This window comes from Phalacrocorax aristotelis, chromosome 5 (assembly GCF_949628215.1).
Source record: "Phalacrocorax aristotelis chromosome 5, bGulAri2.1, whole genome shotgun sequence".
Classification (NCBI taxonomy): Eukaryota; Metazoa; Chordata; class Aves; order Suliformes; family Phalacrocoracidae; genus Phalacrocorax; species Phalacrocorax aristotelis.
Window position 1 is genome coordinate 23,478,356 of NC_134280.1, and position 24,790 is coordinate 23,503,145.

At 36.9% G+C, this 24,790-nt stretch overlaps 1 protein-coding gene across 6 annotated transcripts in view; it reads right to left on the reverse strand.

Moving 5' to 3' along the window:
* Positions 1-320: 320 nt before the first annotated feature.
* The window catches only part of METTL8 (methyltransferase 8, tRNA N3-cytidine), a 29,746-nt gene continuing 5,276 nt past the window's right edge, over positions 321-24,790 (reverse strand). For 3 of the 6 annotated variants that reach the window (XM_075093436.1, XM_075093434.1, XM_075093438.1), the window contains exons 3-12: positions 22,757-22,921; positions 18,304-18,395; positions 12,526-12,917; positions 11,940-11,989; positions 9,430-9,493; positions 8,958-9,097; positions 5,709-5,815; positions 5,547-5,612; positions 4,192-4,409; positions 321-608 (exon numbers count right to left, since the gene is read on the reverse strand). In XM_075093436.1, the coding sequence (XP_074949537.1) occupies positions 4,231-4,409; positions 5,547-5,612; positions 5,709-5,815; positions 8,958-9,097; positions 9,430-9,493; positions 11,940-11,989; positions 12,526-12,917; positions 18,304-18,395; positions 22,757-22,921 (1,255 nt within the window). In that variant the 3' untranslated portion in view covers positions 321-608; positions 4,192-4,230. Of the gene's footprint in view, positions 609-3,723; positions 3,779-4,191; positions 4,410-5,546; positions 5,613-5,708; positions 5,816-8,957; positions 9,098-9,429; positions 9,494-11,939; positions 11,990-12,525; positions 12,918-18,303; positions 18,396-22,756; positions 22,922-24,790 lie in introns of all 6 variants that reach the window. The other 3 variants (XR_012660639.1, XR_012660640.1, XM_075093437.1) reach the window with 3 other exon arrangements.

Sequence of the window (24,790 nt, forward strand, 5' to 3'; positions counted from 1 at the left end):
ATACCCTAAGGTATATTTGGGTTAAAATAATTGAAAAATACAGCCAATACCACTATATTAATTTAGCATCTATGAAATTCATTGCATTCACACAAAAAGAAAAATCAATCTTTTCTTTACAGAAGAAAATAAAACTCTCCTGCTTCAATCCTAGAAATAACCCAGCCAGCAAACTTTACTGCAAACGTTTGTGTACATAGCTCCTGTGGAAACTGCTTAATTGTCTACTGTGCTCAGGAAAAAAAGGGGAAATGAGGCATATGTCAACAGATCAAAGAGCACACTAGAGCAGTGAATAAAGATCACACCACAAAACAAAATGAAGTTGCAAAATTTATGTTAAGTGATTTCCACTGGTGTTTCATACAAATTTCAGGACAGTTTGTTACAAATTCTTAGTCATTATTAAACAGCAGAATCTGCAGGTTAGCCAAGTCGCAAGCAAAGGACAAGCACAAGACAAAACAGAAACAGCGGTTTCCAACACAAGAAACTTTTCCCTAGTGTCATTAGAGTTCCTGCAGTCTCCCTTTTTGTCCTGCATTTTGGTTGTCCTCTTCAGATGCAGTGGATTTGTAGATACAGCACAAGCACCTGCCTTGGCTTTGCTGGAAAAAAAACATTTTTTTATATGAGTTAATTGTTATTGACTAGATACATCAGAATTAGCGTAGTAAAAAAAGGCTGGTCACTTTCTTTACTTTATAGATGTCTTGCACTTGCTTAAAAACTAAGCAAGGTCTAAACCAGTAAGTACCATTCTCATGTATCCCATTACATAAATGTAATGCAATACCAGTGGAGATGGGCAAAAAGTATGCACTATTGACAGAGCAAGCCAAAGCCAATGAAGACAAAGCTCAATTCTAAGAAGATTATCTTTCTCTGACTGCCACTTGTATACATTCACAAGTCTGTTTTACCAGCATAAGAAGTCATGCTGACCCAAAAAAAAAAAATTGCCATTAACAATTAAAGTTTTTGGGGTATATATAATGTGACACCTATAAATTTATATCATTAGAGATTTCAGGTACATATCTGATTAAAGAAGTAACTTCAGATTTCAAAAGTGAAACTTACAGCCTTTTTCTATATGGGGCACACTTCATTTGCAATATCCTAATTTTTCTTTACCCCAGAAATTAATTAACACTAAGCCATTTTAAACAGCATTTCCTATACTGTTGTGTGTGTCTCTTTTCTTTCATTTCAGTAGTTTTATTTGCCATTCTTTTGCCAATATTATATTATTTTTCCCAACTAATACAGATAATTTTAAAGTATTTTAAAAACATGCCCTTGATTAAGGTTTCTGAAAACTGAAATGCTGTGAAGCCAAAAGACAGAAAGTCCTATTCAGATTCATAAGTTCTTATCAGGAACAATGTCTTTGTCTATTTCCCCTTCTATCAGTCTTACTGATAGTTCAGACTAGTTACAGTTCACTTTACAGTGGATATTCTACACTTACTAACAGTACCGGATCTTATTGCTTCTAAAACAGGCACCATTATTTGAAAAGAGGCAGCCAATACCTACACTGCAAGGTGTGGAAGAGAAACAGCCAATTTTGCTCAAGACCGTACAAGAATTCAGGGTTTGGTTTCTTCTGATGTCACATTTTTGTTAAACTAGCAACATACCATATTATAATCTTGCCAGAATCAACACATCAGTGTGAGAGCCAAAGCAAACATTTCATTAGCCTCTACCCATGGAAAATCTACATCACACACATGAATAAGACTGCTTGATGCTCAAGAGCTTATCATCGCCATCACCCCCCTGGAAAATTCTACAACTGAAAATGCTTTGTACTCTACTAAGAGCTAGGCATACTTAGAAGTCACAATTAATAGCACAGGGTAGAAAGCTAATTAAAATATAAGCAGATATTCATTTACATTTCCCATGCAGATGCTACAGTCTCTTAAGACTTTGGGCTTGAAGAAACACTGCTTTGTTTTAACCTTCGATTTATACCACAGAAGTTTTAATGCCATTGCTAACCAAAGCTTCCTAAGCCACTTAATTCATAAAACAGTATCTTACTGTAATGGGAGTTTAGAATACACGAGAAATGCAGGATCAGATCCAACCTTCAAAGACCCCTGTTGTGGCTTAACCCCAGTCAGCAACCAAGCACCACACAGCCACTCACTCACCCTCCTCTTCCCCCAGTGGGATTGAGGAGAGAATCAGAAGGGCACAAGTAAGAAAACTTATGGGTTGAGATAAGAACAGTATAGTGACTGAAATAACAATAATGATAACTCTTATTATTGTTGCTGTTGTAATGACAAGGAAAACAACAAAGAGAAACAAACCCGGGAAAAAACAAGTGATGCAACCAGTCACTACCCACTGACCGATGCCTCACCAGTCCCCGAGCAGTGATCGCTGCCCCCCAGTCAACTCCCCCCGAGTTTATATGCTGAGCATGACATCATATGGTATGGAATATCCCTTTGGCCAGTTTGGGTCAGCTGTCCTGGCTGTGTCCCCTCCCAGTTTCTTGTGTACCTCCTTGCTGGCAGAGCACGGGAAGCTGTGAAGTCCTTGACTTCATATAAGCACTGCTCAGCAACAACTAAAACGTCAGTGTGTTATCACATTATTCTCACGTTAAATCCAAAACACAGCACTATACCAGCTACTAGGAGGAAAATTAACTCTACCTCAGCCAAAAGCAGGACAACCCCTTATTGCACCTCATTCTTGAAACAGATCTGGGTTTATGGAAATTAAGCAGGTCCCTCGTCTTGTCAAAGGGGATGAACATACTTAGCATCTAAACTTAGATAATTTACTTTTTTCTAGAAGACAATCAGTTCTACTTAGCTTAGCAGCTATCAACTTACAAAAAAATGGGTTGTCAGCTGTGACATGCTTACCCTTCAGACTAAAACGAAAGCAAGAAAAGAGACTTTGAGAATGTCGCTATAGTAATGGCACTCAAAACTGCATGGATGTTATAGATTACATGCATTCTATATCCTTGTTGAAGTACAATATTTATTTTATTCATTCACCTGTTTCTTGTCCTCTCCTCCTTGTGGCTAGGTGATTGTAAAATTGCATATAATTAGCTAAAGTGGCATCTTTAAATACTAGCTCAACAGCCTCAGTATCATGGTCTGCAAATAAAAACAGTGTTTGCGTTTTGCTTTTCTTCTTAAAAGCACTCGATGTACTAGTGTGGTACTCTCCTTTTACTGTGTCTCCACAGGGTCAATACAAAAACATAGTTTCTTTTATTTTTTAAGACTCAAGCCCTAAGAAAGCAACCTCTCTCTAAACAACACGGATATCTCAGCTGCCATGTAAATCACTAGTATAGTGTGATTACATTACCCCATAACAATATTAATAAAATGTACTCTGGAATACTCTTTTTGATCCTCCCTCCAGTGTATCTGATGTATCATAAAAATAATGCATGTATTTATCCAGGCAAATATTAACTATTTGGTTTCAACAGTGTTTTGGCATTTTGGTAATTCTTTTCTACATGATGTTCAGTTACAACCTATGGCACTTTAAATATAATGTATGTGTCACTAAAGCTGTTACAGAAACTTGAGCTTGGCATGTTTCTGATGAACATGTAGATGGAAAGTGGAGACTTCAGAGGAATAAGTCAGTCACGCTGGAGGATGCTAATCACTGACTAATCTGATACCTATGCGTATCACATGCAGTTAGTATGAAATAACTTACATGCAAATCAGAAAGAGATTTTGTCTTCATTGTTTATGCACTAAGAAATTTCCCCCTAAAGAAGAAATACAGTTGCAAGACACACAGTGGTTAAAAGAGACATGACTCAGAAATTAACACAGCACAGCTTGTAGTGATAGTGAGAACAGATACTCTGTTTCTCCAAATCTCTGAAACAATTATGCTTCAGTCTAAAACTTTTACATACTGTCAATTTCAACATGAACAAGAATGCTTATACTTATTGACTATTCATATTCAAGGAAAATATTGTCTGGTCACAGTTATGACTAGATTAATGCATACCCCTTTTTTGAATATAAAGCAGAAGTCAGAAACGCCTTTTTTTCCCAGATAATTTCCACACACATACATTTATCAAAAAAAAAAAAATCAGGGAAAGATTTTCAGTTCAATATAGTTCTCCTTTTCAGTTGCTAACACAAGGTTTACAGGAAATATACGTACTCAAATTTGCTTCAGTTTCTGGCATTCATGGTACATTATCTATCTTTCTGTTGTTTCTTCAGGGTTATTCAGAGATAGCAGCAATGGTTTTTGGAACTTGCTTTGTATCCAAACTCGCTGCATTTTCACTTTTTTCTTCCTGTTTACTTGTAGTCGCCGATCAACTAAATTCTGTACTTCAGTTAATCCAGCCAAGTTGAACATGTTCCATACCTCATCTATTTCCTCATATGAAGAATTATTGTAATGAAAAAGAGACATTTGTAGAATGTAGTAATTAACAACCTGCAGTCCACCCAAAGATGGAAGTAAATCTGGTTTGTGATTTGAAAGATAAAGTAAACTGCCTGTAAGAAGCCTTTTGTTAGAAATTAGTTTTCACTGCTCTTTATTCATATTACAGTAAAAAAAATGCTATGTTGAGGCCCAAACCACATTGGTTATTACTCATGACATTCATAGATCCCCTTTCTTCGGAGCATTTAGTATTCAAGAGTTCAGGAAAACAAATGCATGCCATTTGGTCACTGTTCACATGTTATCGAGATAAAGCTATTTCACTGTGAAATGACAATCCACACATTTATGCCAGCATCGTTACCTCCTTGTCAGTCACCACTGGAAAACTCTAAGCTTCTTTTTCATGAATTAGCACAAAACAAGACACTTAAAAACTGAGAAGGCTCTTTGAATTCAAGTGATTTCCCATACATGTCCCAGACCTTCCTTCTCACTTCTAAAATGACCTGGACTGGGATAAACCCTGACCCATCTCTTGCTTACAGTTTAGGTTGCAGAGGGTAAAAAGAAAAAAAAAAAAGTATTGTGATGCTCACTTTCACAATTTCCAGTAGCTGGGCTAAAATATAGCAACCTAAGCTGACTGCCAACAGAACCAAGTGAGTGGACAGGCAAAGAGCAATAGTATCCATAATGAGGATTTTAAGTTTAGCTCCTGCAGAAAGAGCAGCCTCACAGCTCAGATTCACCAACACAGCAGAACAAAATACCAGAGTGCTGCTACCAACTGTCCTTCCAAGCATGTTTATCTCAATTTTAAGAAAGAAACCAAGTATATCTCTAAATAACAGAATTTGAGCATACCATTAGACACAAGAAGCTTAGACAAAGAGAAATTTCCAGTGATGCCTGCAAGCAATCTTGCAGGACCTCAGATGCAACAAGTGTACACATAAGGGGAATTATTTTCTTAAAACAGTTAGTTTTGGGCTTTGTAAAGGCAGTGAACTAAAAAAAAAGGCCAGTAAAGCCTTCTTTAAATTTCTGTTCTAAGATAATCTTTTATAACCCAAATCACCTTGAGAGACCCTTTCTATAAAACTACCATTTCATACCTTTGGTAAAGAAATATACTCTGGTTCCATCCCCTCGTACATAAAAATTTTCTGACAAGCAATGACCTAAGAAATTAGAGCAGTAATTAAAAATGACACATCACTTTTTTTTTCAAAAAGAGTTAAAATGAACAGTGAACTAGAAAAGCATTTAGGAATTACCTTTTTTAAAACGAAGTTGAGCTGTATCATATCTTCCATAGTCTCGAAATAACAACATTCCTCCAGGTTTCAGTAGTTTAGCCAACCTATTTACAACCCCTTGCATCCTTAGAAAATAGATGGGATACTGTTGAAATTTGCAAACATAACTGCTTTTTCTAGATGCTTGGAATATACATAGATTTCTAAAACTACAGTGAGAAGATGCGTCTATATTTATTATAAAAAGGCCAGGCACTAGTGAACAGGAAAAACTCTTCACAGAACACCTGTAAACCAAAAATGTAAAAGGAGCTGTAAGAGAATACAAACTGGAAAGAGAAAAGAAGCCCTCTTCCTTCACTTCAAGAGAATCTCAAAAATAGCTTAAAACACAGTTTTTGAGTATTTGGGTCATAAGGGTCAGGGAGATATATGACAGACAATGAATGAACAGTTAGCTATGTGCATTGGCGAGCTAGGCTGAGCCTTCTTGCTGTACATAGCAAAATCAAAGGCATGTAAGGCAGACAAAAACTTACCCAATTTCTTTATGGAGGTACTGATCATACACACAAAACCGGTATCTCCACACTCAATGGTTGAAGATGGAAAGAATCTGAGTAGTACCTCAGGAGAGGAATCTGGCAGAACTCTATCTGGAGATATTGCTAGTGAGAGGAGGAAAGCCTGCATCCTCCAAAATTCTGACAAGTTTGTGAATCTTGGGGTATCTAACGTCAGCTCTTCCTTATCAGAATTACACCAGCCTGCTGTATGTATGGTAGGAATAAGTATCATATACAGTATTCTTTTCCCTTCACTAGACCAGAGCATCTTTATTCTCACTTTTTAACCTTACCTTGGAGCTTCTTATAAATACATTTGCATTACTCTGCAAAAGACGTTACTAATGATCAACGGCTTGGGTTTGCCTCAATCTTTCAGAATAAACACAAGGACTCAGATTTTCCACATTCATGAAAGACCACAAAAGACAGGCTGCACCTGGCAGGCTGCAAGGTAGAAAAGTCCACTTGCCTAATTCAACCCTTCTTCCCACAGGGAAGCAGACAACCATGTAGAAGATGTGGAGCCAGGGTTAATGCAAAATTAATGGAAAGGAAAGGCAGAGTGCTGTATCTGAAAAGAGTTAAATAAGAGTAAGTCCTGCTTAACTATACAAAATCAGCATATCATTATTGTGTACCAAGACAACATCCTTATACCATCCCTGTCTCTCAGGTGGCCTTACCCCCTTGCCCCAAGAATGTCAGAACTTAAGCACTAATGCAACTTGGTCCTTATGCAACAGCAGTGCAGGCATCTTACCTTGATTTTTAAGGGACAGAATTAGGGGATGGTTCCACAGAAAATCATATGTTATCTCCAAACAAACAAGAACAAAAAGCAGCAACACTTTTTAAGCACAGAATTCCCTTAGAGGAAACCAAGTGCTTTAAAACTTGTCCTATTTGTTCATGCTCAACACAGGCAACCAAGAGTACTGCCACAGCAGAAAAGGCAGCACCACCTAAGAATAAGAGACCGTTCAAGACAGGCAGTTCTGCACAGAATTACAGACTTAGCCTATATAAACGTAAGTTTTGTGCACATAGAAAAAAACAAGTGTACATGCACGAAAAGTGAAAGTGCTTTGAGAAATCTCATCCCATAGGACTAGAGCACATTTATTATATAGCTTGAAGAAAGTTTAATACCTTTCAAATTCTGCAACCAACTTTTAGAGGGGCCTTCTAGCAGAATTGAAGTGTGTTAAAAATGGGGTACAAGAGTAGTAATTATCAAAAACTAAACAGAACAGCTGGAAGAGAAATCACTAAGTAACAATTGTGCTGAATACAAATGTGCCTCTCATGTATATTTTCCAGGTCTCCAAAGTACACAAATTCTGCATCATCATTCTCTGGGTTTTCTTTTTCATTTCCCACTTTCAAAGTTACCAGAAAAAAATGTATACTGAGCAAGATGAATCTGGATTACAGTTGCCTTCTATGAAGTCATTTTAATTCTACAAGATGACAGTAATGATTAATAAATCTTTGGAAAGTGGGTCTTACAACACAGATAATTACACAGAAATCTTTATGTGTGTATACACACACACACACACACACACACACACACACAAAACCATCCATGTCAGCCATTAGATGCTGACATGGGGAGAAAAAGAAAAATACAAACACATTCTCAAATGACTAATAGGAAAAGGTCCACAGAAATTCTGACAGATCATATGATTCCTGCTTCTATAGGCAAAGCGATTCAATTAATGCATCTCTATTGTCCAATTCTTCCTGGCAGCATCACTGCAGTTAGAGAGATCTGAAATCTACTGCTTGAATTGTTTTTGAAATCTGGGCCCAGGCTTTGCATGACTCATGTGCTCATCTCTGAGCAAACAGGAAGGAGCAATATCCTACATGGGAAAGAATTTTCTGTAAAGCTAACCATTAATAACTTAGGCAGGGAAAGAGTTCTCAGACTTTGTCAAATACTGTTTTGTTTGCCAAGCCCTCTTTAATGACATTCTTAAAGTAATAGAGGTATTACCACACATACTGCATGTATTTGCCTTCAGATGTTCTAGTTAAAGGAAGAGTCAAGGATTTAAACTTACCTGCCCTCTTTTGCATTTTTCCCATTAGAAAAAGGGTATTTTCACAATCAGCCAGCCTTAACAGTCAAAGTTCGGTTCATTAGATGCTGAGAGGCATTAGTAACAAGGCTAAGAGCACTCAACATAATGCTATGCATGAAAATTACATCCAGTTTTATTAATCCAAACAAGTTACAAAATTCTGAATACATTTTGGTTTAAAAGACCTGTGTGTAAGCACTTGCATGTGGCTAAATCAGCAACCTAAGTCTTTATCAACGTATTGTAAGGTGTTAAATCATGAATATTTGGTTTTGATCACTAAAAATAACTTCCTTCTAGAAGACCAACACTCTTTTTTTTAATTTGTAATTTTCTTGAATCACTGTCACTTTTAATTGGGATGTATTTAATTACAATACACTCCTATTTTGATGGAGACAGGAAGCTCACTAATGAACTAGCCTGACCAGCTTTTGTCTTGAAGCCTGAAAATGGGAAACAGCATTAAAAATACCTTGTTTTATATATATTGTAGCTTACTAAATAATAAATTAAAGATTCATCATCTTCTGTTGCTATTCTTGAAAACCTCCAGTGATAAAAGAGACTTAACCCATTTGCTTTGCCCTTTAGTCTTCATTTACCTGTCAGGATGAATAGTAGAGAGCACAAAGACAAGGAGAATGACATCCAGGATCTCATCTGGAAAAGGATAGGGTAAAGCATCATCACACACATCATGAACAAAGGCAGAACACCAGGCTGAATTGTAGGACGAATGTGACTGTCAAGAAAAAGATTAAAAGAGGCACAGAGAGAACAGTAGTAGTTAATACGTTTACTGTGACTCAAGAAACTTTTTTTCTTCAATTATTCAGCATTGTAAAATATCTCATATAAAAGCCTATTCTGCCTGGTATCTTACTCAAGCTGAGAAGCAAGCTCACTGATGGTATTCATTCCTCTCTGCATAGAGTAAGACTTTGTTCTTTGGAATGTTGAAAACTTCAGTTAAAAGTTGTCAAAGCTATCACATTCTTTTTCATGAAGATGGCTTCCTGGCAGCCTCCTGAATTACAGGCTTACGAGGTACTCTAAAGTGAACATATGAATTACCTTTACCAGCTCCACTGCTCCTGAAGCAAAATCACAACAGTACAGAAAGGTTCCAGGTGTATTGCTAGGAAAACAAAACCAACATCAGTTGAAAAATTATTATTGTAAAAGATTAAAGTCTACATCAGTGTTCGAGGAACTACAGAGGGCCCTTTGGGGTTCTCCACAGGTTTGATCGAGCATGCCTTATTGATGTCTAGCACATGGAAAGCCACATAGGTTGTAATGAACCAATAGGGCAGACAAATTCATAAGAATACCAACAGGCAGTTAGTATAAAAAGGAGAATTATAGCCTTGTCAGGGAGGAAGTGAAAAGGAAAAGAAAGAAGGTCACAGAGGGCTGTCAGGATTGATGACAATGTCCTGGTGTTGTATTACATAAATGCACATTAATAGGTCACGTTTTCTTACAGAAGCACTGCTTTAAGTCTCTGTCATTAGCCCATGCATGCAGTTTGACTAGCAATACGATATGGGCAGGGGTGGGGTGTTGCAAAGGTTCTGTAGAGGTTCGGCTTCCCATGTGCCACCTTGCTGTGCTTTTGATTAGATTAAGCAGTATTGGTTGTTTCCTTCCATTATCCCCTTTGTTTTGTAAGCCAAGTTGAATAAGAATTTCCTGTAGCACTGTTTTCCCTTCCTTTCCCATCCAAGACTAAGCCAGCTAGAAATTTCTTCATACCATTGATCAGATACTAGTAACTCTAGGAAGAATTTTTTTTTATGTCCAAAAAAATAATTCAAGAGAAACTGAGCAAGCCCCTCAAAACCTGCTGAGGGCTGACCTCATGGTCAACTCATGATCAATTAGTCTCTCTTTAAAAATATTCGAGATTTTGGACAGATGGTTTCTTTAGAAAGGGAATCAAGAAACTCTGGCAGTGCCTACAGGACCTCACACTATACACAGCTGAGTCAGTGACCTCTCTTTGAGGGCTCAAGAAGAGAACCCTTACGGACCAAAATATATTCCATCCTTGTTGCTGAGCAAAACTTTTATCAGCTCTGTGCCCACCATAAGAGTTGATGAGTTTAGTTATTTATCATGGATGAAGACAAGTAGTCAGGCTTTGGACCCAGCCAGTCAATTGGGAAAGATTAAGCTGATTACCTAATTGACTTGTTAGAATGTTATTTCAATTTTTTCAGAGCAGAATAGGAGCTATGTAGAAAGTCAACTTAAAATTAAGACACAGCTTGATCTGGATGGTGATTTCATAATGCATTGTATTAACAAGCAGTAACTTAAAATTTAAGGGGGGCAGGGGGAAGTGGTTTAAAAGTTACAAACCTAAGTGGAAATTTTTTTTTGTAGCAGTGTACACTCATACTTGACACTAGCTTCTTTTTATATGCATACAAAAGGCAATTTTTATATTATTAAATTCAGAGTAAAGCCAACGGTGCTATAAAGGCCTGCTAAGAGATAAGAGATGTTTCCATCAGGTTGTATACAAGATAAATGTGTAATGTGATTGACTGAAGGATTTGCATAAGAATAGCAATCTCCAGGAAAAATACCTAATGAGTGGGTTCTTAATTATCAGAAATGCCAACTTATGACTAATGTCACCTGTAAGGAAAACACAAAAGTTTGTCTCATCTTTTTAATACAGCCACATGGTATCTTTTCCCTATATAGCATTACTTTCCCTGTTTCATATGAAACAGGGCTCCCCTTTCACTACATGCTGTCTTAAGCAAAGCATTTGTTGTGGGATGAAGATGCATTGCTAACACTAATAGATTTCACACAAGACCCTGGTGCAGGATTCCTCCTGCTCTGTTTCCATATCTTTAAAATGGAGTATCTTTGTATAGCGGTGATGCTCGCAATCAGAATCCATTTATAGAATAATAAACTGTGCCATAGTCAAGCTCTTGGAGGCATGAATAACAAGAAATCTCTTTCAACCCTTGATACATACACAGCCTTTCCAATAAAACCTTCCTGCCTACATGAAAGGGAGGATATGCTCTCGTAACAGCTTTTTCTAAAACCAGAAACTAAGTGGATTAAGATGTTTCAAGGAATTAAGTAATGCAATACAGGACTTGTGCCTTCCTTGACACTAAAACCTGAAGCAATGTGACAACATGTAGCAGCCAAATTCAGAAATAATACAACTTCTTACCAGTAGATCACATGCCATCATCTACTGTCTCTGATTTTAGCCTTTTGAAGAGATATCTGGTAGCTTTACAGTGACATATAAGACAAGAGAATATTTTACCCACCTGAGATTAACTACAAGGTTATCAGTTTGAATGCACCTGAAGACAAACCTTGTCCGCAAATATGGTCCCCCAAGACAAGGGTTGACCAATATGAGGAGTATCTTGTACTGATTCTATCAACATTATCTGTGGTCTGCAAGCTATCAGAATTTCAGGGCTGCAGAACAGTCCACACAACACTTCCTGCAGCACTGGTCTAGCACCTACATTTGAGGAAAATGAGGAAGGTTAGAATAGAACTTTCATATTTGAAAATCCAGGACTACATACCATAGAACTTTCAAAATAGGAAAGACACTGTTTCCAGCACCACAACCAACCTAAAATCAGAAGAGAAACAAAAAGTTAAAATAAATGAGCAAATAAAACTCTCATTTTTTTATTTTTGTCTTAAATTAGTTGGTAGGTAGCACCCATTAGACTCGTACCACAATTCTCAGATCACTTCTGTGATCACATTTCTCCTAATTTCGTTCTAAGTTAGGAGAGAATCCATCTCTCAAACTGCATACGAAAATGCAATATTGTCCAATTTCACCATTTGGCAAGATTGCGTCAAGTACTTGCACTTCAAGAACAAAGCACTTTAAGACATAACTTTCCTTAGGAAATAGGAAACCCAGCTTTCAGTGAAAAAGGAATCTGACAATATAGCCCTAAATTCTGATCTGGGAGAAACTTTAAAGGGAAAACAAAGCCCAGATCCTAGGGTTCTCTGAAAGTTTCTGCCATAAATGAATGCAGTATGTCAAATTCTAAATGTTTACTTTCTTGATACTTACTAAGTGTCTTTATCAGGCTTTTGAGCAACTAAGTGGAGTTCTATATGATGGGTAGATCATTTGCAGTGCATTACCTCTAATATTCTGTAAGTGGCATCGCTACCAGGGAAGGATTCTAGTCCGCCAAGTTCTTCTCCACAGTTTTTAACCTGAGGATTATCAGTAAGAGATTTTGCTTCGTTTTTATTATATACATATCCTTGTACAGAAGTAGAACCACCTCCATCATTTTTCTTCCAATATTTTTCCCCTTCCTCAAACATTTCATTTTTGTGCGAAAACCTGTCGGCACTATTTATTTTTGTGCATTCTGAAGATCTTGCTTCTGTTTTCAACTCTTCTCTCCTTTTTTCTGGAAGAATTTCTGGAAACTCCAGAAACAGCCAATTGCGATCCTTGAAAAAGTTATTTTTATGAGTTTTGTAAAATTCATTCCAATATTTACTGGCTTCTCTCTCATATTTATCTGAAATCAAAATAAAAAAAACTTGGTGAATATAAGTTTAGCTACAAAATACTGTGAAGCAACATGGAATTTAGATCCCAAATTTACAGTTTAAAAATCCATAGTTTCCCACATCGTACACATTTAAATGAAAACATATGGATTTTGTGTCTTACCTTAATCTGTGCTCAAAATAACTCCCATGAGGGTTTAATTAGATTTTATGTCACTTAGGATGGAGTAGTCAGGCTTTCTGCATCACTTTTTTTAATGTAGTGACATAGTAGAACAACATCACCAAAATAGGCAATTGTAAGTTTCTTAGACAAGCTTTCATGTCTCAAATTATAAAAGCAATGCATCTTTTCAATTAAACGTTCTCCATGTTTTTCCTATTGAAGAAATACTAAACTGAAATTAATTTCATGATTTATGAAAATCTGAACAATTGCAAATTTGTTGGTAGCTAGTCACCTCTCAAAAAACCCATCAATTAGAAATCCAATTCTGTGAACTGGAGTGATAACTGCTACTGCATAGCCAATAGACAGTAATTCGCTCTAAACCATTGAACAATGCAGTTTTGACAGTCAGAATACAGTCAGAAGCAACATAGTGGCTTTCTTACTTTCAAAACACTTCAGAGAATCTTACAATAGACCTTTGTGTTAACTTTTAATTCACAAAACATTCTAACTGAATGTTAGAATATCAAAGAATAGGACTGGAAGGGATTTCACCCAGTCAGGGAATTCATATCCCTTCTCCACAGAAAGTTGTCCAACTTGTTCTAAAAATACCACCTTCCATATAGGTTTGACAGCCTTCTTCAGTAATATTACAGTCCTTCACCATCTCTACAGTTAGAAACCTTTCCCACTACCTAACCTGAAATTTCCTTATTGCAATTTAAGTCCAGTAATTCTTGTACCATTAACCAAACAGATAAAGTGAAGATTACTTACTTCTCTCTCCAACACCTATTTACAAAGTTGAAGCCTTTACTATGTCTCCTATAAACAATCTCTTTTCAAGATTGCCTCAACCTAACTCTCTTCTTTTTTCCACAGAAGTCACTATTTTTAGACTTCTGATCAGTTCAATTTTTCTTCTCCAAATTCTCTCCAATTGATTTACTACTTTTTGGTGCTGTACTCTGGTAAAGGCATTATCAACACAGAGCAAAAGGAATATTTTACGAGGTTTACAGGCTGTAATCCTGCTTACAACTCCCAGATTGCCATTTTGCAACAGCATGACACTGCTGATTCAGCTAGTGATTCACCACAACCCTCAGATCTTCTGCAAAATGACTACCTAGCCAATTGTTCCAGAACCTAGGATTTTTTTCAAGGAATTGTTCCTAAGCAAAGTATTCTGCATTTATTTTTAGCAAATTTATATCTTTCAGATCCTTTTTTTCCACCATTTGTCCAGATCCTTCTGAATCCTAATCCTGTCCTTCACCATACTTGAAACATCACTTAATATCATCAAGTCTCCCGTTTCCTGAGGTCACTAATGAAAATACCAAGCAGAACTGGACATGGAACAAAACACTTCTCTGTCCAGCACAGCCTTCAGTTCTGAAAGAATCTCTCTAGGCATTCATTCACCCAAAAGCAGTTTCATTAGCTCTCGCTTGCCTAACTTGCTTATGAAAATGTCAAGTAAAGCAAGTAAGAAGCCTGACTAAGGATAAATTTCAGGATGTCTGCTGTGTTTTCCTTATCCCCAGGGCTTGTAACCTTCTCCCAGAAGGAAATTAGCTTGATTTTACATGATTTATTCTTGAAAAAATATTTATTGGCCAGTATTCATCTCCTTTGTTCTTCCAAAGCCAGTGTCTGCAAGCTCTGGATTATCTCTTCCAGTATTTTTCCAGGAACTGAAACTAATTATTTGACTTTTCTCTTTTCCCACCTCCCTTTTCAAAAAAGTAAATATTCTCTTTTCTGCTTTCCTAGTCATTTATGTACTCTATGGAGGTACTTTGTAACCTGTTCTTTCTCAGCACTAGAACAAGATCTTTTCTCCTTCTCGCTACCACTAATAGTGCTAGCCACTGGACTGCAGCTAACCCATTCAAAGGAAGGCTGATAAAAAGATAAGAATTACAGCTTTTTCAAAGTCTCTTTTGTTGATGGTTTTCACTTCCTCATCCCTCCAAAGTACCAAACCAAATCTTTTTTGTGTTTTTCCCCCTCATTCCCAGAGCATTTACAGAACTGTTTCTTCTTAACCCATTTGAGACAAGAGTTATGGTGGAGTATCTCGTTAAGAAAGGTATACAACTTTCTACTATGAACGTGAGCCGGCAGTGTGCCCAGGCGGCCAAGAAGGCCAACAGCATCCTGGCTTGTATCAGGAATAGTGTGGCCGGCAGGAGCAGGGAAGTGATCGTGCCCCTGTACTCGGCACTGGTGAGGCCACACCTTGAATACTGTCTTCAGTTTTGGGCCCCTCACTGCAAGGAGGACATTGAGGTGCTGGAGCGTGTCCAGAGAAGGGCAACAAAGCTGGTGAAGGGTCTGGAGCACAGATCTTATGAGGAGTGGCTGAGGGAGCTGGGGTTGTTTAGCCTGGAGAAAAGGAGGCTGAGGGGAGACTTTATTGGCCTCTAAAACTACCTGAAAGGAGGTTGCAGAGAGGTGGGTGTTGGTCTCTTCCCCCAAGTTATTAATGGTAGGACAAGAGGAAACGGCCTGAAGTTGTGCCAGGGGAGTTTTAGATTGAAGTGTAGGAAAAATTTCTTCACCAAAAGGACCGTCAAGCATTGGAAGAGGCTGCCCAGGGAAGTGGTTGAGTCGCCATCCCTGGAGATATTTAAAACAAGTGTAGACGTGGCACTTAGGGACATGATTTAGTGGTGGACTTGGCAGTGCTGGGTTAATGGTTGGACCTGATGATCTTTAAGGTCTTTTCCAACCTAAACTATTCTATAATTCTATGACGTCTCTTGCTAAGTGCACAACATATAATGTGTTACCTTTTTTATTTTGTCCCTACTCACACTGACCTGTTAATTCTTTTAATATAAATGCACAGAGCAAATACATGTCTCATTTAAATCTTAACATACTATTTCCTTAATCGCTACAGCTTTTCAGAGATAAGGGGGCTGAGAATTATCATTAGAGGCACAGACAGGCAGTGGGAAGTGGCAATGAGGTGGCAGAATGCCTTGTCCCAGAAATCTGCATAATTTTTAAAATTTAACATTTAATATATCCAATTGTATTATTAAAGGACAAGACCCAGCCATGCAGAGCAATTGTACAGACTTGTTTTATAATGTAAGTGCAGGGTTGATTGAGGTCATATATACCAGATTCCAATAGTGCAAGTTGCACATTCATGGATTGCTCAGCTTCCGTATACAAACAGCAAACGTACTCAAAATGTTCTTAAATCATTATTACCCCTCATTATAGTCACTACTTTTTTACAAGTCTGCTCAGAACCCTTCTACTTAAATTCCCATCAGGTTTGCCAGATTTCAGAATTGAAGGAAAGCAATGGCTAAAGTCAGCCTTTTAAATTGTATTAGTATGGTATTACATAGGTTCAAGTGAAAGAACACTTTCCATTCTTTCACTGTCACTCCTGCACCACTGTGTAATAGTGGCATGCAGAACTACTAGCAATTTTCTGTTTCATTTTGTATATTTAAGTAGCCTGACAACTAAATTTTCCAAGGCATGTAAAATGACAAAACTAATAAACATAACTTTCTGAGACAAAAAAATCCCTTACTTAGTCAACTGATTTTTCCCCTTAACAGAATCCTTCAACACCAGCAGGCATGCCTGAGAAGAAACTGTACATGCTAATAAGTAAATCAAATTCCTAAAGGTAGTGCATTAGTTCATTCAGTTTAACTTCTCTTGTTTTAATGAGGCTCACCAGAACTATTCTATTTTAGTGATATAATAGTATTGTTGAAACCTGTCTTGTCTTTTTCCCCTTATTGTAGTTTCCAAGGCCCCAAAATAACCTGCTCATTCGCTTTGGTCTAGTTCATTGTTTACACAAATAGGCCAAAATGTACTTCCACTTGCAGAATAAAGCTGAAGCTTTCTGAAGGAATACTATCAGCAATGCTCACCTATTCAAGTTCTAAACAGAGGGGCATTCATAGGAAATATCCTTGGATTCTTGTGTTTCTTGGTAATAGACAAATGCCTGATTATTCCATTTCTCACCAGCACAAACTAAGTTCTAATGACTGTAGATGAAGAATTAAAGGTTCCATGAGCCACATGGTTCACAGCTTACTTTTCTATTATGAGCTTACTTTTCCACTTTTTATACAAACCAAATGAAAGTATTAGATGTCATTTTTTAAAAACAAACATTGTACTCCTGTATTTAGATAAAGAATGTGAGAGGTAACAGGGAAGGGCCGGATGACAATCCCAGAGCATTCAAAGTGATAAAGGACACACAGTCAGAGACACATTCACAGGTAATTCAAATAAACTCCAACATGTGCCCTAGTTACATCAATGAAACTGAGCACAGGATCATAATGACACTATCTAATTTGACAGGTTCAAGACACATTAAGTAAACTGAGGCTCAGAACATCCAAGTAATTGTTTTCAGAATATCTTTCTAATAAATGAACAAATTAAGAATCCAGCTTCTATGTTACTATCAAGTTGATACTCCAGCTTTAACATACATAATTACCCTAGAGTTCAGTCTAGGGTTTAGTTTGCCAGTTTGAACGTAGAGTTATCATTCTTCAGAAACACAGACTACATTAAGTTTCCCTTTTGAAGATAGGCATGAAATTCCTTAATCATTTACAGACCAGACTTTGCATCATGTATTGGAACACCTTCCACACAAAGTGCACACACTGCTTCCTGAAGCACTCCCAGCTCAGCCTGGCCAAGGCAGCAAGCTGGGACCAGTACAACTTTCATGGCACATAACTGAAATATGGTGCAATGTACAAACATTAGCTCTCTAAGCAGCCCACAAATCATTAAAAAGCATTTGAATATTTTACATAGCAACTTTCATCCCCAGCACCCTAGCTGGCTGCAAATTCATTCCCTTTAATGAAGTAACAGTCCTGTGTAGAAGCAGTTTTATTCTGAAGAACTGCAAAAGGAGCCAGAACTTGCAACTGCACCATAGTGATGTACCTTATGTACAGCCTATTGCCCCCCCTCCATGCAAAATTGCTCAAATAAGTAACTGAACTGCTAGAAAAAACACACTTTGAGACAATCTTTAGAGGCAACAAAGGAAAAAAAAAACAACAAACACCAACCAACAAATTTAGACAAGATAATGTAAAAATAAGAAGAGTGTTCCTGGATTTTAAGCATCTTTAAATGCTTTAATAAATAGCATTAAAATAGGAATTTTTAAGCCACTATGAATTTGTTACCCTGATCTTCCCATTGGACTTTCACCAGTGAGTTCTCTGCTGCTTTTTCCTTGGCATTCTCCTCTTCTTCTTGTGACCACTGCATGTGGTCCCTGCAAAAGGCAGTTGAAGAACAAGTCTTTAAATAGGATTTTCCATAAACTTTTTTCCCAGAGAAAACAGTTGCAGATTAGCTATGCTGTCTCAAATACATTTTCTTTTTGAATGCAAGGAAATGACCACAAGGAGACTGACAGTTAAAAAATAAGTTTCAGTGTATGATAGATAAAAATTAATTACTAGTTAGGTAAGACTCAAGTGATTAAGAAAAATCTTCCAACTGCAAAGAGGCTGAAGTAATATGCATTTTTTTCTTAATAGGATTAACATATATCTTGTAAATTGAGTGCATTTATAGGAAGGTATTTTGAGTGTCCCATTAGAATTGTGTTTAGCTGGATATAATAATAGACCTATCAACAAACATCCTGATGCAAGAAACTTCTCACATTACCAATGTTTATGATAAGGAACCAAGGTAATTTAGCAAAGGAATCAAATGTTCCTGAAACAGGGACCATAATCCACCTATTCAAGGGGAACAGGTGGAATTGATGAATAGGATTTTACTTATTTGGGGAATAGAGGCAGGAAACGTAAGAAAAAAAGAATGAGACATTCCTAAGAAAAGACAAGCAGTGCTGCAATTATTCCGAAGTCTAAGGTATCTATATTTCTGTAAAGTGGTTCACTAAACATTATATTAATCCATTAAACGGTCACAGAACCAAGCCAAGATCTGACCCTGATGACTAAACTGCCTTCCCTGAAGATTCTGTGTTTGAATCAGGCCACAATGAGGAGTGCCCAAAAATGTTCCGCTGGCAGCTTTTAAAAGCAAATCAGCTTTTAAAATTGCCCAGTCTGAACAGTTTTAGAAATCAGATTAAATTAGATAATATAGTTCAAGTAATCTATTAGATCCTAATCCTACTGAAATCAATTAACTGAAAGTCTGTGACTAAAATTCCATTGGCTACTATGGGAAAAGGAACAAGGTGCCAACTTGAAAAGAGTTGATTGTCTCTAAAAGCTAACAAGCATCTTCCTGTTCCATGCTTGGTGACATATAGGTGATTTAATTCTTAGCCCTTCACTGTTCCTCTTTTGTTAATTGTGGGAGACTAATTGGTATGTATTTGTCTGCTTGCCTCAGACTTGATTTCCGCATGTCTACTGAAATATTTCTCATTATTGTCCACAGCAGGTTGCTTCTCCCCTTCCTGTATTTGTTCGTATACCAAATGTTCCTGTGCGGTGTCAAGGCTCTGACAGACGTGCTGTAGTAGAATAAATTGAATGACCAAAGCATTACTAGGCAGCCATCCTCTCGGAAAGACTTGCTTCCCTCACTCCTATCACCATTTTTGACCTTGCCTAGTCCAGCAAGCTCAAACCAAGGACTATTCAGATGGCACAAATACATAGTCAGACCTTCTGACAGATGACTTGCTGTCGTGTAAACTTTAGCTGATCAACTTTAAGGGCTCTACACACAATCCTATAGGTGCCTGAAGTCCTCTCTCTTCATCAAAAACTTTTTTTCTTTTGTCCCTCCTTGGGAATCCATAAAGCTGAAGCTTTTGACTTTTTCCTAGATATTTCTATAGGGAAGACCCCAAACAACAGGACTGCAACAGGATTTCTAGTTCAAAATCTGCAGAAGAGGGGACATAGCATAATTCTTATGCAAACTATTTACATAATTTGGATGCTTCAAAGGAAGCAGCTCCTTCAGCAATACAAGCTGACAGGAACACAGAAGAATTCTAAGCACAGAAGAAGTATTTAAATACAGAAGTGTTTTAAGCTGAGCATTGACAGCAACAAAGGAAGCTATCCATTTTAACCACACCAGGAACTGTTAACATGAGTAGGCCTGACATGAGACCAAGCAATGCTACTTTCTTTTCAGCTTATTCAACTTAGCCCTTTTCCATTAACTTGTTTGCGAGCATAGGGTTCAATTATCTCTGAAAACTAACATGTGAAAACTATGCCAATTACTAACCTGAATAGAAGCAGACATTTTCTGCTCCAATGTTTAGCATCTCTTGAAATGACAGAAAAGCACCGCACCAAATATCTAAAGCATTAGTTCCCAAATTTGATTTGCTTAGTATTCCCAGCAGCAACAGTAGCAGCTCTTGGCTCCCTGCCAATTCACATACAGGCAGAAAAGAAGGATGCCGCTTTATGAAGTACCAAAGATGATGAGTGGAAAACAAAAGGACATAAATCCTCATATATCAATGCTGGGGAAGATGAATCTTTTATGATCACCCTGCATGATCTATTTAGCTCAACCACCACTCATCCTGATCCCCGTTATCTCCCTAGTGAGAACCCTGCTGATTCAGTGAGCTTCAGATCCGAGGACCTCCCCCACTTCATAGCCAGGTTCTTGATTTATCAAGACCTTCACAACTTCCATGCAACCTCTGCTCCAACTCAGTTTCACCTGTTTTCCCTTCTGAGCTATGTCCATTCATCTGCAGATCCACTTTCTGAACAACCCTGTTCCTTTCAATTCCTTCTTTACAATCCAGCCCAACTACCTGCATCATAGTTTGGTAACTCTGTGTTAGACTGTCAGTGAATGCTACAAAGAAAAACTGAGGCTACCCATGATCAGTTATTTGGAAAGGGAATTAAAAAATGAAAGAAAATTGAGTTTCATCATGGTACAATATTACAGAAAAAGGGTCACCTTTTTCTTAAAATCTTTTCGTACCTTTGACTATATAGCCTACATTTGGATCAGCATTCACACAAGTAAAGGATTTTTCCACCTAGCAGGAGGTACTGAGTCTGAAAGATGCTTAAGAACTACACTGCATATAGATTTATGAAACACAGAAATAAACTTTACACTCTTTTACCACAATAACCAGCCAACTTCCAGCTTCCTTGACCAAGGAACTTACATAAATATAGATAACTCCAGATTTGGCCTTAAGGTAGTATGCGTTGGGGACCATGGCTTGGGGACATCTAATGTAGAAAACAGTAATAGGTGACAGTTGCATATCTTACCTCATGAGTTAAGCCCAAATTTAGAGACTAAAAAAGTAATGAAGATACTAGTTTATTAACCAGAAGACAATCTCCTGTGTCATACTCTTCTCTTAAGACCTTTTTATTCATCAGAATTTTATTGGAGAAACTTCCGTAATAATTTAGATTAAAAAGCAAAATGGACCAATTAACAAATAAACTGGACTACTAAAAAGAATAATAATTTCAAAAAAAACCCAGCAAGTTGGGAGCTTCATTTCAGAACAAAAGGCTGTCCAATAACTTCTCTGACAGTTGCCAGCAGGGGACACTTCTGAGGAAGGTATAAGAACTGCAGATTACTTTTATGAAATAAGGTTAAGCCCTGAAGCTTGTTGTCTATAACTCCTATGTTATGTTACCCATTGGTTATCATTAGCCACATCCAGTACCTTTTCTAATTTTGCGAAATGCTTGCTCTCAGAAATGGTTTGTGGCAGAATTAAAAAACATATTTAAAAATTATGTAGAAAATAATTTCTTGTATAGCTTCTAATTACCCCACTTCTCTTTTCATCAAATATTCCTTGTTCTTAAGTTATGAACTATAGGAATAAAAAATCCCAGTCTTCCAAAGATCTTAAGTAGACGTTCTTCTACCTTCTAGATAGATTTAGATATTCTTCTATCCTTCTAACACTTCCCGTATCACTTAATGGTTTGTATTCATCTCCATTTCATGATCAAAAATCCTAGGCTTTTCAATCTCAGTTTTCCCATTGTGTAGACTAGCTTTCTCACTCTTTTCTGAGTCCCCATTAATCATAAAAATACCTTTTAGACATGGAGATGTACTGCTGCAACTCAGAGCAATTCTCATGCTTCTTAACATTTACATGTTAATGCCTTCTCTGCTACTATATTGCTTATTTACATTAAGATTCAATTGACTTTTTTGACAATTGTGCACTGTTTCGAAATCTCTGCTGAACTATCTGTAACATCTTCAGTATACCTTTAGAAGACAAGCAATTTACATGTTCCTTTCAAAGTTGGGTCAGTTTTAGAATACAGCACTAATTCAGTATGCACATTATTGTACCTAACTAGTAACTTTCTGCCATTATAAATAACATGAACTATCCTACCTCTACACTTTCAGTCTCCTAATTCATTACTGATCTACAACAATATTTTGCCTTTCATTCCATGACTAACTACTTGCTCAGCAGCTTTTTCCACAAGTCACTGAGAACTCGTAACTGTCAGGTTAATTGTGACAATCTCAAGTTTTCTCTAGCACTACCTTTACATGTCTATTCTGGCAGTTTGTCGTTATATATATATACACACATCGTTCATCCTAGTAAATAATACACAGAAATATATGAAAATGAACATTGAAGAAATATCTCACCACATGTTATGCTCAAAAACCTTAGAAGGATCAGTTAAAATCCGTGATCCAAGTGGAACAGCTGGTCGTCTACTACTTTGGTGCCTATTGCAAGACTTTGGTGTCTTACTTTTCCTCAGACATAAAGCAGAAAGTCTTGTAATGAAATTCATTTTGTTCAGAGACCTGAAAACACAATTAACTCAAATTACACTTTTGCTGTAACTTAATTGTTTATGTCACTTACATGAGAAACTGGTGAAATAATCAAGCACCAGTATCAGCTTTAGTAACAATCTTTTACTATAGCATTAATTTAAAATGCTTTTTAGAGAACAGCAGCATCGCTTCAGTGTGCTGAAAGTCCAAATAATCCCAAAGTAGGCTACTGGAACGAAACCATTGAAAGACAAATTGTTTGGCATCATTTCAAAGTCATATCAGGCAGGGGAATAAAAAGAAATACAAGGAAAACAGTAAACCAACTTTGGCACTGTACCTTTAAGAAGACAAGCAAGAACTGATCAGTAAAGAAACCACTTGTTCTAGTGGGTACATAATGTCACTGAGATTGACATTTTTCACCCCACTCACTAGGTAGCCACCTTCAAAAGATTTCATTCTAGAACTGTTACTGTAGTTTTACGCTTTTAGCTAGGGAATTTTTATATTTTTATAGTGTAAACATTATGCACCAGAAAGCCTTCCAAAATTTCTGCCATGTATTCTCCTGATCCCTGTTTAATGCCCTCACTGAAATGGTTATAAATGTTACATTTCTATTCATGCAAATTATAAGGTGCTTGAGATTTTTCTATTACATCTATAATTCTGTCTTACATTGCTGCATTTTACTTTACTTGAAATCTCTTCATACAATATTAAAAATGAAAGATAACAAGTGTGTGCAGCTAGTACCAGCATTTTGTCTTGTTGGGGTTTTGGGTTTTTTTTTTTTGCGTATTCTCGTTAATGTAGGCTTTCTAGGAGATGAGTAAAATGAAATACCCCTCCTACTACTTTTACCCTGATGTGCCTTTGCTGTTTTTTCCTTCAAGTGCTCTGCATATGACTTTAAAAAGTATTCTTAGTCCTATTTTTTCCTGCCCTTCCCCCCAGCCCCCTTTTTTTTTTCTTTTGAGTGCTTCTTCTGTATAAACCACATGTACAAATTTAATGCAATGGAAATACAAAATGTAGTTACAAAAGAACAGACACAAGACATTATTAGAAAACATTCTGTGCAAATTGTTTACAAAATGAAGATTTTTATCTTGAGGAAAATAGTACTATTTGATCACAAGTCTTGTACTTTGAATAAAAGAAGATTAATTTGTACACATCAGTACAAAGCCTGGCAAAGGAATCTCTTCAATTAAATGAACAATTCCTCATTTAAGGTGTACTTTTGAATGAGTCAGGATTTTAAAAGGGCATTGTTTATTCATGTTAAGCCTACAGAAAAAAAAAAAGAGGAAAAAAGATTAAAATCTCTTTTTATTTGTCAAAGATTAAATAAAATGGGGTTTGCCTTTTGGCTGTCAATGCCAAACAAAAACACTGACAGATTTTAGCTGCTGGGACTGCAATGTTACCAGGATATGGGGCATCACCATACAGTGAAAATGTAACATTTAGTCCTATTAAAAAATTAAAACCTCTTCTAACGTTAACAAGTTTATTATGGCTCTTTTTTTTTATTTAATGTGGCTCAGCAACTAAAACAATTCCAGTTTATACTGCAATTACTACAAACAGTTCATGCTTTGTTTTTGAAAATACGTACGCATTTTTCATAACATCATGCATAATTATTACTATATATGGGATATTATGAAATAATAATTATGAGACATGAAAATTAAGACACTATGACAATTTCTGCAAAATGTGTAATTTACATAAAGGCAATATGCTTGAAAACAAAAACAAACAGAAAATCCCCCAAAACCCCAAACTACAATCTGATCTAAAATGCCTGGATAAAGATTCCATGATTACGTTGCAAACTGTTTACAAATCCTCTTCCTCCTTCAACCATTCAAAAAGACCTGA